This window comes from Chanos chanos, chromosome 1, assembly GCF_902362185.1.
Source record: "Chanos chanos chromosome 1, fChaCha1.1, whole genome shotgun sequence".
NCBI classification, from domain to species: Eukaryota; Metazoa; Chordata; class Actinopteri; order Gonorynchiformes; family Chanidae; genus Chanos; species Chanos chanos.
Genome location: NC_044495.1, coordinates 15,915,228 through 15,928,185, shown reverse-complemented (window position 1 = coordinate 15,928,185; position 12,958 = coordinate 15,915,228). Strand labels below are relative to the sequence as shown.

Here is a 12,958-nt window from a genome sequence, read left to right as displayed (position 1 = left end):
CTAGAACAGAACTTATCTATTCAAATGCGGAAAATACATGTTCATCAAGTACACTGGTTTCATTTCAGGTTTTTATCTTGGTTTTTCTTAGGTCCAGATTCTTTTTTTTTTACTTTAAAAGAAGTAACAGAAAACTCTAGAAGATTATACAAATCAATCAAATAGAAAAATGACTGATCTTGGAAAGATTTCTTCCACTATCAACTATCCCTTTGGAAACCAAGCAGACTGGTACCAGTATCACAGAATTTTGAACTGTGGGAGTGCTGTATTGTGTTTAGATTCTAAGCGTGACAGTTTGTACCTGAGGTGTGACGCTGCTGACCGGAACAGTCTCTGGGCTAAGAGCTCGTCTCAGCTGAGCATCCAGATCCTCTAAAGGCTGCTGGGACTACACAATGACCCATTTGACCAATTAGACACGTGGCATTCAAAACACAGGCAACATTGAAACACAAGCAAAAAACCCAAAGCTTACACGGTACTGTGTCAAACCATTGACTTAATCTGAAAATGGAGGAGGATCAGTTACAGATCAGTAATTCCTTATCACATCAGCTCCTGCCTGATATGATGTCCTACTTCATAACATACACCAATTAGTTACTTACTACACACAAATAACCTTGTATTGAAACTGAAATTCATTCCCTTTTCCAGTTTAACACTGAAAAGGCAAAGAAGAGATCTTATAACAGGGCTTTGTCCAGTTCTATGTGTGGGTGGGTTTTGATCAAGCTGGCACTGGGCTGAGCACGCTCAGGATAATTTAATTTGCAAAAGCAATGGAAGGAAATCAAAATGAGATTGATTACTCATGTAATTCATATTCAAGTCAGTTCAATTTTTAAAAGATACAGTTTCTGCTGAAGATTATTTTCAGATTTAGTTAAACTTTTTAAAGGTAAAGGTAAAGGGGTGGACCAGTGGCAACCCTATTTTCAGCTGAGATTGAAAACATGCAGGAATACAATTTGACCTGACCATGGCTGGTTTAAGTATTGAGTTTTCATTCAAAAATGACAAGAAATTACAAATTTCATAGGGTTTCTTACGAGGATCTGTGGAATATATTGGAAAAATTATGAGGACAACCTGTGAATGAAGCCAGAAAATTGTCTAATTCAATCTAACTGCAAAAGGAAATGCCAATAATTGCCAACAAGTGATAGGATTTAAAATGTTGGTCTTTTTTGTCAATACATTACACAAGCTCTAAAAGTCTAAACACAGAATATACCAAAGGTCCTTAAAATGTCAGATCAAACTGAAAAAAAAAAGCGGATGAAGAAAATAAATATATAAATAAATAAATAACCAAAAAAAGAAAAAAAAAATCACAGACCACTGCCACAAAATCACCATAGTTTTGAAAACATTCCTGAGCTTGAGTCTGCAAGTAGGACACCTTCAATTTATGTAAAAATCATAATAATAATAATAATAATAATAATAAACTCTCGACATCTCAAAGTTTACTATTAGAAACAGGCTTCAGAACCATTTTACTGCTGCTAATTTAATTATTTTCCAAGTTCTTTTAAGACAACCAGATCCATGTGAAATAAAGAGATACTCCTGAAACCCATGTTATGGGTAGGGGTGGGTAGAGAGAGAGAGAGACAGAGAGTGGACAGCTGCCAGTCTGAGTTAATGAGAATCACAGATCATGCTCCTCACAGAGACCAGACGCCATGCACCGATCTGATTCACTGATCCCATTAGAAATCTCCTCTCATGCCTTGGTTGTTTTTCAGAAGAGGAACAAACACAGTGGAAGGGAGAAAATAACGAAAGGAACAGCTGCAGTCAGAGAAAAAAAAGAGAGAAGTAAAAGGCACCTGGGTTAAACAGGGTCCTGGGAAGGGTGGTAGATGCTCTGTGGGTGGAGTACCAGCCTGATCTGAGCCAAGAGGCAACACCTGATAAACGAAGAGGAAGATGAGGCAGGCCACTTAAACAAACGCTGCGAGGGGTTAACACACACTGAACCCCAAAACGCAGTTTGACAGACAGTAGGGAGCTCAACCGTTTGCTGGCTCTAGACACGAGATAGCTATATCAGTAATATGTAGAAGTATTCTGACGTTGTACTGTGGAATCTTCAGAGAGTGATCACAGGGATGTGTGCCTAACATGTGCCAATGAGTGTAAATAGTGAGAAATGCCCGGTATTTACTTTGTGCAGAGAAAGATCATATTCTGCACTGTTCACAATGCTATGATCATGGTAAATACTGTTCTGATCCTAAATGTGATAGAATAATCCTGAATTACGTTGTATGATGCAATAATCAGAATAATATTTAATAATATATAGGGTGGTGAACAGGTGCTTTGGGTAGATACTCTGACTCTCTACAATGAAAGAAGACCGGATTTAAATGACATCAAAAAAAAAATTTTAAGACAATTTTGTTTGGGGAAGAAAAGCAAAAGCCATGCATTAAATATGTTAAACAGCACAACATGCATTCATTTCAGGCCACGTTAGTAATTCTGGTCAGTGAGAAATACAAAAAAAAAACTTTAAGATCAGAAAACGCATTTATACTACATTCTATGACACTGACCTTACATGAAGTATAAAATCTCAAAAGCAATAATATCACCTGATAAAACCTACAGATCTACATATACTGGCCACATCCACTTACCGGTACTCTTGACAGAGGGGCTTTGACAGGTGTGTTCTGGCCATAACTGGCTGTGGGAGCACTTGTGCCAGGTGTAGTCAAGGGGGTGCCAGCTGGCTGCCCTGCTGTGCCCAGGGGTAAACTGGACGGGGGCAAAGGGGTGCCAGCGGAAGTGGTAGAGGAGCCAGTTGGGGAGGAGGTGCCAGGTACCACAGCAGAGACATTTCCAGGGTCTACGTTAGTATCGACCTGGGCAGAGGGAGGGCCAGTGCCCAGGTCCATGAAGAGAGATCGCAGTTTCTTATCCAGGGCCTGGATATCATCGATGCCAGGTGCTTTGGCCTGGGGATCGCCTTCGCACTCGACACAGTGGGCGTGCGACTGGTTTGGCATTGTACTGGGCTGAGGTTGACTGTGCACCAGCGTAGGTTGCACCACAGGGATGTTGGTGGTGACTGGCTGCAGACCAGGCAGACTGGATGGTTGAGCAGCTGATACTGGGAGAGTCGCTGCTGTAGGAACTGGACAGGGGGCTAACTGGGGGGTTTGTACAGCTGTAGTGGGCAGCACAGTCGGGATAAGCTGAGCTGTGGTGGAGGGGATGGGGAGAGCCTCTGAACTACTACTGGTCATAGTACTACTGCTGCTCATGAGTGAGGCAGGGTGGGGCAGAGGGGCCGCAGTACTGGGTACTGACACGCTGGATGGTGGTTGCATTGCTTGGACGCTGGACGGAGGGAAAGAGGTCAAAGCTGGAGAACTAGCCAGAACTGGTGGAGAGGTGGAAGAAGGCAAAGCTGCAGCACTAGGTGCTGCGGAGGGGCTGGGCTGGCTGACAGGTATGGTGGGAGGGACCTGATGCTGAGCAGGCATGGAGGAAGAGACTTGATGGACAGCAGGAGGAGGAGACGCAGACCCCGGAGGGGAGATTTCCACAGACGGAAGGGAGGAAGGCGGAGCTGACTCTAGAGGGGGAGACGCGACCGGGGTTGCGCTAGAAGGTATACTGGTGACAGGGGGCAGTAACGGAGGCATTGATGTGTGGAGAGTAGCTGGCGCAGTGCTGGGTCCAGGGTCGTATTGGCCTTGTCTCATCTCTGAGAAAGCCTGCTGCAGACTCACTGATGACGCAGACTGAGACAGACCCACAGCAGTCGCCCCCGCTGACACGGCTGCAAATAAGAAACGATAAAAAACAAACAAATAAATAAATAAAACTAAAGGCAACCAAAAAGGGCAGAATCTCTCACACAGACTGTAGGAGGCTCAAGGTTACATAACCACTCTAAAAGAGCTCCCACGATCACACAGACAAAAATGAGGCCACATCATCTTTTTACAGTTCTGCACTGCTATTTTCATGTTGTTTACAGCTAAAGTCATGTGTCAGAGGAATTATTGTTTGTGAGAACAATTTTGTTAATAAGCAAGATGACATTATCTAATTTGAAAGATAAGGAAATAAACTAAATTAAATATTGAGTAAGAGGTGAAGTCAGATGGACACGCACATGGTGGCGGTTCCTCTCGGAGGGGAGCGGTGGGTTGAGCCGTGCCAAAGAACTGATCCTTCAGCCTGGACTCAGGCACAGGACTCACAATGAAGCGGCGACCTGCAGAGTGCACCACCTGGGTTGCCGAACTTGGGGGTAGGCCTTGAAAACAAGAGCGGAGTAGAGAGTGAAGGTAACAGAGCAAAGAAGAAAAGGAGGAGCCCAGAGATTGGAGGAGAGAAGAAAGAAAGAGAGAAAGAAATGAGAGACAGGAAGATGAGACAGTGAAGGAGAGAGATAAAGAAGGAGGGAGAAAAAAAGAGGAGAGGGAAGTATTTAGATGTGAAGTGAGAAGCAGAAGAAGGGCTTTACCTGGCTGTAATGGTGTACATGTTACAGGTGTCTGTTGTTCCTGGTCAGTGGTACTCTGTAAAAAAAAACAACAAAAAAATCACATGAAACAATGAGTGTGTGAATAAACACATTATTATGATTATATGCTGTTATATGTGTGATTATATGCTGTTAGAAGACCTACCTGGCTGCCTTCTCTCTCCAAACGCTTCTCATCAGCAGTCTCGATGACCTCCCGAATCTGGTCGATGAAAGACTCTCTCTCACTCTCCAGGATAAACTCACTTTCCACCTACAGTCACACACAAAGAAACACAGATCGGTAATTCAGGACAAATATAATGCTGTATGTAACACAACACAAATGACCTGTCGTTCACATTTGTCAAACTGTCTAGCTTTGTACCCTGTAACTTGTTGTAGGATTACAGAAAATATCCTTTTTAGTGACAATCTTCAGACATGAAAGAATTCTATCACATTCCAGTACAAATGAAGTTTTTTTGTTTTTTTCCCCATTAGCCTACATATGTGTCCTTGTGTCTATTTGCCAGGTTAAACAAAGGCAGCAAAGAGAGAGTAGGTCGGCTTTTAGAGCAAGTGCAACAAAATTCTTCTTTCAACTACATAAGATTTTGTGATTTCATAAGAGATGATGATTGAGGCTGCAATCCTGAAATAATAAAACTCAGTGATGAAAAACATCTGCTTATTCAAAGCCTGAAATTTTTGTTGAAACTCTTCATTAACGATCGATGTGAAAATAATGAATTCATTTCATTACACATTACCATGATCTGTGCAATTTCCTCTGGGTTATCACCATCCAAATCAAATTTGAATGTCACCATTTTCCTGTTGTGAGTTTCCAACTGGCACTCAGCTACTCTGTCACCAATGTTGGAAATCTGCAACAAAAAACCAGAAACAGCAGAGGAAAATCAGATAACAAACGATATACTTATTCGGCTGTGAGCTGATCTGGTGTAGGCTGAGTGATCAGCTGCCAGAGAAATCAATGGCATCAGAATATGAAAGACTGACTGGATCTGAACAGGGAGAACCAAGTGCCACTTATTCTCCTGACAACAATAGAAGACATAAATACTGGAGTTACACTGAACATAGAGGTACAGACTGTAAATGAATGCAGGTTTGTCCTCCTCTTGATAATGCACAAAGAATCATTTTGAGTTGCATAAGCACCTACACCTGGACCTATTATTAATATTATAATAAAAAGCGACTAAAAGAAAAAAAATGCAACTAAGCAGTATGTAAATTATTCTACATATTTAAACACTACATTCATTCTGCACAAATCTGGTCTTTTTTATTATGGTGTGGTGTGTTTTGTCGGACCCTTACATTGAGTACATTGAGCTTGGCTTTGCTCGTCTTGTCGTGGCGAGAGCGGCTACGCACTGATCTCCGTTGGTGTCGTTTGGTAGAGCGACCCTCGTGCCGCCCTCCCGTGACCGACGCCCCCTCGTTACCATCACTCAATCCAGACGCCACATCAGAGTGACCACTGAGGAACGAGCAATACACAACACAATCAATGTCATTCTCTAGTATTTCTTGCTCTTACTCTTCTTATTTTTTTGTTTCATTTTGGTATGTAAATAAGGTATATCATATTTACGATTAATATTATGCATATTCAGACGGTGCGTTTATGTGTCATGTTACCATCTGTGAAAGATTTTCAGAATGAATGATACAGAATTTCTTGCAGAAATAATTAAATAATCATTCCACATGAAGAAAACTGCGTTCATGTTTCTTAATGACGTTTTGCCATCATGTTAGAGAGGGCAGCAGAATGAGTCTTACCTCTCCATGGAGGAGGGCACTGCTGGAGCCAGCAGCTCTGGCTGAGGAACATTCTGGGATGTCTGTAAAATGGCAGCATAGTTTTTTTGGTTTTGTTTTGTTTTTAAATAAACTGGAGTAACAAGGTCAACTGTCTTTGAAGACGAGGAAAGGAGTTCAGGTAGGAGAATAAAAGGACAGAACAGATGTCTTAGACAATGAGACAAGAAAGAGCCTTGGAAAAAGCTGAGGCAGATTAAGTCTTAACGCTTACAAACTGGAAGTTCAGTGTTCACGCTTTTGAGGCTTACTTCCCCCCCATACAAAAGCACAATAAGTCTAAAATCTACCGAAATCCAAACATTATCGCTATCTCAAAATATGGATGGGCGATCTGCAGTATCGTGCGGTGAGGTTTTGCTCCATGGGTACCTGGACAGGGCTGTCAGTGGGTACTAAGGTCTGCTCGACTGGGTCAGGGGCAGTACCCAAGCAGATGGTTGGCACGACAGACACCAGCGGCTGCGAGGGCATCATTTGGGGCTGCGGCTGGGTGACGGGTGGCGCAGCGGCGGCGACGACAGCAGTGGGGGTAACGGCAGCTGGAGATGCCAAGGGCACCGGTGGCGTTGCCATGGGTGTTGTCATGGGAGCCACAGTTACTGGTAGTGATGGAGGTGGGAAGGGCATAGGGCCCGAGGAGGCATGTCCTGGTGTGGAGGGTGGAAGGGCCACACTGCAGGGCTGTGGGCAGTAGGACAGGGGCGGGGGTGTCAGATTGATGCTGGGGGGGCATATGGGGGAGGGCAGTGCATCGGCCTGCAGGGTTGGGATTGGAGGGGACAATGGAGACTGCAGGCCAAAAAATAATGGAGGAGAAACATTGTCCGATTAATTTCTTTGATAAAAATAGATAAGCGAGCAGGGAAGAACGGATCAAAACTAAGATCACAGCAGCATGCCCAAGAACCATAACAGAGGATAAAATCCAACACAAGCCACACACTCACGTAACATATGATATTAGGATACGCTCAATAATGAAATTACCAACAAACTGCATGCCAGAAACGGCATCCTCTCAAACAAACACACCGTGTGAGGTTTCAGGAGCCGTTAAAGTGACAACCTTCACAATACACACAAACCACAGTACTACAACAAACACGACCAAAACCAAACCAAACGAGAGGAGAAGATGGGGGGGGGGGGGGTCTGACTCTCCTCTAAAGGGCTGCTTTTTGGTGTGTGTACCTGTACCAGAGAGAGCTGGGCCGCCTGATAGAGGAAGAAGAGGTGCTCTGCACACGGTGTAGGAGACAAGATGGGAGGACTCAGCTCACTAGCACACAGCTGAAAGCCATGCACACACGTACATAAGCACAGCAGTGCCAGCATGCCACAGGCACAGAAATGCAAGCAACACAAAAACGGCCCGGTTAAGAGACGTAGTAATTAAGAATGAGGAAAGAGATCACAATGAGACAGAACAGCGGTAGAATTCAGAGAAATTCAATTACACTGATGGAAAGTTCATTAACACTATTGAAAGTGTGACTGTATTTGGGAGAGAGAGCTTATCCTCAGGTCTCCAGATGTTTTAGAGAACTGGCAAGGAACTTCAGATGGACAACTCTGCGTTGTTATTCATACTGAAGCCATGAGGTCCTCTGCTGACATGTGGATGATTGATATCCTGCAGTAGTTTACTTGAATCTTGGCCAAAGCTGACAGAACCTCAACTATAACATAAGACTTGGCATTTGTACATATGCATGCAAGGTACATACACCGTCATGTTTAATTGGTTGCGGCATCTGTGAGGGAATTCAGAGCTTGGGTCTGTGGTCTGTTCCCCCCCCCCCCAGAGTTTGGGATATACTCTGCAGGGATGTGTATGTGGTTTATGTATGCATTACTGTGTAGGTACATGGTATGTGAACAGGGTGAGCCCAGAGCTGTTTCTGTATCTGTGTGTGTGTGTGTGAGAGCATGTGTATGACAGCTGTGTGGGGTGATTGCCATATATGAGTTCCTGCTTAAGCTCTGCGTATGTTCGTGTGTGTGTGTGTGTGTGTGTGTGTGTGTGTCTTACCTGCATATGCTGAGGCCCAGGTTGTATTGGGGTCTGTGAGGTGCTCTGCGTGACTGTGCTGGCAGGGTGAGGCTGGGGAGGCAACGAGGCAGCAGGCTGAGACGTAGCAGTCATGGACACCTGCTGAGAACCCGCCTAAAGAATAGGGAGAGACAAAGACACATATTCATGTTTACTGTCATAACCATTCAGCCCTTTCATCTCCTCACACAGATCCAGATATTTACCCCTACATCGCACGCAAACAAATACAAATTGGCACGCGCACACACACACGGGCCCGCACGCACACACACGGGCACACATGCACACACACAGGCACGCGCACACGCACGCACAAGGATAGCTTCACATCTTCAAAAGACGAACAATTACACCACATCTGTTTTAAATGAAATCTGTGAATGGAAGATTAAATTAAAACTTGAGCAACCAAATACTCCTGAGGGAGTTCCAGTGTGAACAAAATACAAAACTTCTTTATATAAATCCTTCAAATTACTTACCTTCAGGAGCAGTACATACAGGAGATTTTGTAACTGCTACATAAATAAGCCTATTACTGTCCATATGCAGGATGAGGTCCATTTGAAATTATAAACAGACATTTCCTTACAGAGATGACACACAAGTCCCATCATACAACAGAGGATGAAATGAGAACTGAAGAGGGCAAGGTTAAGAAGAAGAAAAAAAGAATGTGAGAAAAGAGAGAGAGAGAGGAGGACACTTGGAAGGAGTGGGGTTTCTCTACCTGCGGAGGGAGTGCTTGGACGTAGTAACCTCCATACTATAAGAAACAAATAGAACAGAGTAAGACAGAGCAGTACCGCCTCTGTAGTCCAACAACTTTCACACAGGAGAGAAGTTAGAAGGTCCAAAAAAAGAAAGAAAAAAAAAACACTGAAAAATAGTGTTGTATGGAAGTGGGCATGGTTGTTAATGTGTATCATGTGCATCTGCCTTGTTTCTGGAGCTCTCTGTATGAGGCTCAAAGGGTCTTACCTGCTGACTGACAGATGGAGGCTGCTGAGAGCTGGAGGGCACCAGAGGAACCGTACTAGAGGCCTGAGGAACAGGAACCTGAACCTGCTGGAATATGATTATAAAGAGAGAGAGAGAGAGAGAGAAAGAGAGAGAGAGAGAAGTGGTGGAAATGAAGAAAAAAAACGAAAAAAAATGAGAACATGTCATGTGAGCACAGGCTTGTGACCATTACACATACAAACATACACAAAGCATGGCTCCTCCGAGATAGAACTGTATCTCTCAGATAAACAAGCACTCCTTTGTGTATGTATGTACATCTCAACTCCACAGATAAACAACAAACAACAGACACTACATGTTAGTTTTGGTGTGAGTAAGGTTTCATGCACTTAGATTCCTAGATGATTCGTAGCTTTAGGTGAATGTTATCACTTCAGAGAGCACAGGGAAGCAGGTTGTGTCCAATATTGTGTACATGTCTGATAAAAGATGTGCCCTGGAATAAACTGTGAGGTTTGTAATCCATGATCCAACCTTTCCCCTCCATTAGGGGGTCTTAACTGAACCAACCCTTAGAAAGCTGCAGGCAAGTATACTTATTATTGTCTCTCCTTTCAGAGCAAGATAGACACAAGTATAGTTGCTTCAGGTAGATCAGCTTACCTTGCCTCTCCAACTCAAAATGAAGAGCGTTCATTAATATTCATTAAGGGTAAGAGGCATATAGTAAAGCAAGCAATATGAAATGCACCCAATGGGCGAGATGAAATTAGGGGGGGGGGAAGAAAAATGAAAGAAATAAGAAAAGATAAACAGAATTGCTGAGAGCAGAAAAATGGGCGGCTAGCAGGATTCTGTTGAGAACGTCAGCATTCTAAGGGTTACGAGATGAACTCTGACCCTGAAACGCAAAAGCTAACCCTCCTGAGGATAACCGGCCCAAAACTGTGGCAAAAGTTGTGTGGCCACACTCCTTCACAGGTGCTGTGTCATGATTGGTGTCACTGACAGACACAACGACAAAAATCACAGAATACCGTTTTAACCATTTCCAGCCAACTACAGTAAGGTACCAACACTACAACTGCAGCAGTTAATAAGAAATAATAATAATAATAATAAAAAAAACTTCAAAGTGAAAAACAAACAAACAAACAAACAGAAAGAATAAAACAGCGGGACAAAAGAAGCATCTGCTTTATTAAAGTAAGAGTAGGGCAACCAGACTTTGATAAGTACACCTTTCTAAACCCCCTGTTTGTGTTGTATGTGTCTGTGTGTTTGATCATACAAATCCTCAGTTTCCTTAGGCCTCTCTCATACTGTACATCAATGAAAGGATCTCATGGTGATCCTATTTCTAAAGTGATTAAAAGCAAAGAGAGCATGTCTATGGAGGATAACACATCCTATTTGTCTAAAGATCATGTGATGTATTCTCTTGAGGCCACATTAACTTTGGATTTGTATGCCAGGGTGTAGATAAAGACCATAATACCATGTATCCCTGCAAACACACATTTTTCATATACTTCCATCATATATGAACATACACACAAAATATTACTTACATGTCAAACCCCTCCACATACAGGTGTGAACATAAAAAAAAAACTAAACTCACATTAGGTATAAATAATACACAAATGTAAACAGTAAACATAAGGGGATTTAAAAAGCAGGTTTTGGTCCTCCTGTAATGACCTATACAGAATTAAGCATGGCTGGAGAGGGTTAAAACCACAACCACAAGGACAGAACTAAATCAGGTAACTCATAGATAGAGTAATGTGTCAGTTGGGATGGGGAGGGGGGGGGGGGCAAAGTGGGAAGAGTAGGGGTTTTGTTAAATACCAAAGTGGAGCCCGGATGGGGCAGGATGGACTCGTGATACGTCATGTCAGGCTGAAGGACTGCCTGTCGGGCCCAGGTGCTATGCAGCAGGTTGATGTGGGAAGAAGAGGCTCCCGGGGGTTCGGAGGGCGTTACAAACAGAAATGTCTGCTGGCTGGGCGGGTGGCCCTCGCCGGTGTTGTTACTTCCATCTGGTCCATAGTAGTTTGTGTGTGGAATGGACTGGGCAGCTGATGCCTCCATTTGGAGGTGTACTGGGTGAGGCGGAGGCGAGTGGAATTCCCCAGCATCAGAGGAGGCAATAGAGTCGCTGGAAGGTTCCGGGCTGTTGTCCTTTTGCCCGTGTAGTAGAAGGCTTCCTGGTGGCAAGGGTAGCTCTGGGCTCACGTAGCAACACAGCTCCTCAGTGACGGGCTGAAGCCGTCCACACAGCCCCACGGTTCCAGAACCTTCTTCCAGAGCCAGGTCCATAGAGCCACGACGGGTCCGGTAGAGTCTAGACGCCAGCATGGCTGGGTCTGTTTGGAGGTTCTGGACATGGAAATCAAATGAACCACTGGGTTCTCCTACATGGGCCAGCACCGGAGGTGCTGACTGGGGGAAAGAATGAGACTGATAGCAGGAGTCAGCTGCTGCAGCAGCAGCAGGAAGAGGAGGGGCCACAGACGCTGGTCCGGACATGCTCATGGGCGGCAGCTGTGGGATGGGGCTGTGCGTCAGGCGCATGGGTAAATGGGGGTGCAGGAAGGCCGCAGTGGGCTGCGGCGACTCGAAGGCAAGACCAGCTGCAGCCGCGGCCTGCATCTGATGATGGTAGCTGATCTGACTGAGCTGATGGGCAGTCATAGGGTAGCCGCCATATGCCATGGCCTCAAAGTGGTCCAGCAGGGCTGCCTGGTTGAGACTCAGTCTACGCACAGCTTCCTCCTGCTCTGCACGTACGTCCTTATATCCATATAGCTGATCTGAAGGAGCCTGTGGGTGTATCGGTTCTGATAGCCTTTGGGCGGCCAGACCCGGCATTATGAATAGGGACGGTTCAACCCCGGCCCCCAGAGCCTCAACACCAGAGAAAGGGTGCAAGCTGCTGCCGTAACTGCGGTAGGCAGGCTGGAAGTGGCGTGTGTGTGCCTCTAGAATGGAGGTGCTCTTGCGGCGCTGGACATTGAAGCCTTTGGGTGGTCCAGTTGGAGGTGGAGAGAAGGAGACGGGACGCTCCGGGATGGTGGGGAAAAAGAGCGGTGGTTCTGGGAAGCCCGTGCCCCCTCCGGAGTACGGGTGTGAGACTGACTGCGGCTGCAGTGACAATAACATACAGTCATAGCTTTATGAGGATGGAAAAACAGGCAGCATCATATGTAGAGTGACAGAGAAAGAGAGAAGCAGATGGAGAAAAAAAAAAAAAAACAGGAGCGATATTTATCAAAAACAGCAACAGACTTTTGGTGTGCAGAATAGGAAATTTCAAAAGAAGACAAAAAAGACAGAGGTTCTAGATGTGGAATTAAATACAGATGTGGCAACAGCTGTTTAAGGTCAAGACACTGCAGCTGCACCATATTAAGACATTTTTTGACCAACATGTTGAATGATTAATAGAAGAAATCGACTAATTTCAAACGATCAAATGATCTCTAGAGCCAGTGCAGTGATCTGACCTATCTGAAATGGGAAACAGGCTGCCCCTCAAGCTGTATTTAATATGAACACAGGATTCCCAC

At 44.6% G+C, this 12,958-nt stretch overlaps 1 protein-coding gene across 1 annotated transcript in view; it reads right to left on the bottom strand.

Annotated features, from left to right (window-relative positions):
• wnk1b (WNK lysine deficient protein kinase 1b) overlaps positions 1–12,958 on the bottom strand; it is a 74,843-nt gene that overhangs the window by 8,655 nt on the left and 53,230 nt on the right. Inside the window, exons 9-21 of the mRNA XM_030771724.1 lie at positions 11,238–12,533; positions 9,399–9,482; positions 9,148–9,183; positions 8,394–8,528; positions 6,320–6,381; positions 5,852–6,014; positions 5,275–5,391; positions 4,668–4,775; positions 4,502–4,556; positions 4,148–4,291; positions 2,658–3,799; positions 1,842–1,922; positions 305–391 (exon numbers count right to left, since the gene is read on the bottom strand). Of these exons, the coding sequence (XP_030627584.1) occupies positions 305–391; positions 1,842–1,922; positions 2,658–3,799; positions 4,148–4,291; positions 4,502–4,556; positions 4,668–4,775; positions 5,275–5,391; positions 5,852–6,014; positions 6,320–6,381; positions 8,394–8,528; positions 9,148–9,183; positions 9,399–9,482; positions 11,238–12,533 (3,510 nt within the window). The remainder of the gene's footprint in view (positions 1–304; positions 392–1,841; positions 1,923–2,657; positions 3,800–4,147; positions 4,292–4,501; positions 4,557–4,667; positions 4,776–5,274; positions 5,392–5,851; positions 6,015–6,319; positions 6,382–8,393; positions 8,529–9,147; positions 9,184–9,398; positions 9,483–11,237; positions 12,534–12,958) is intronic.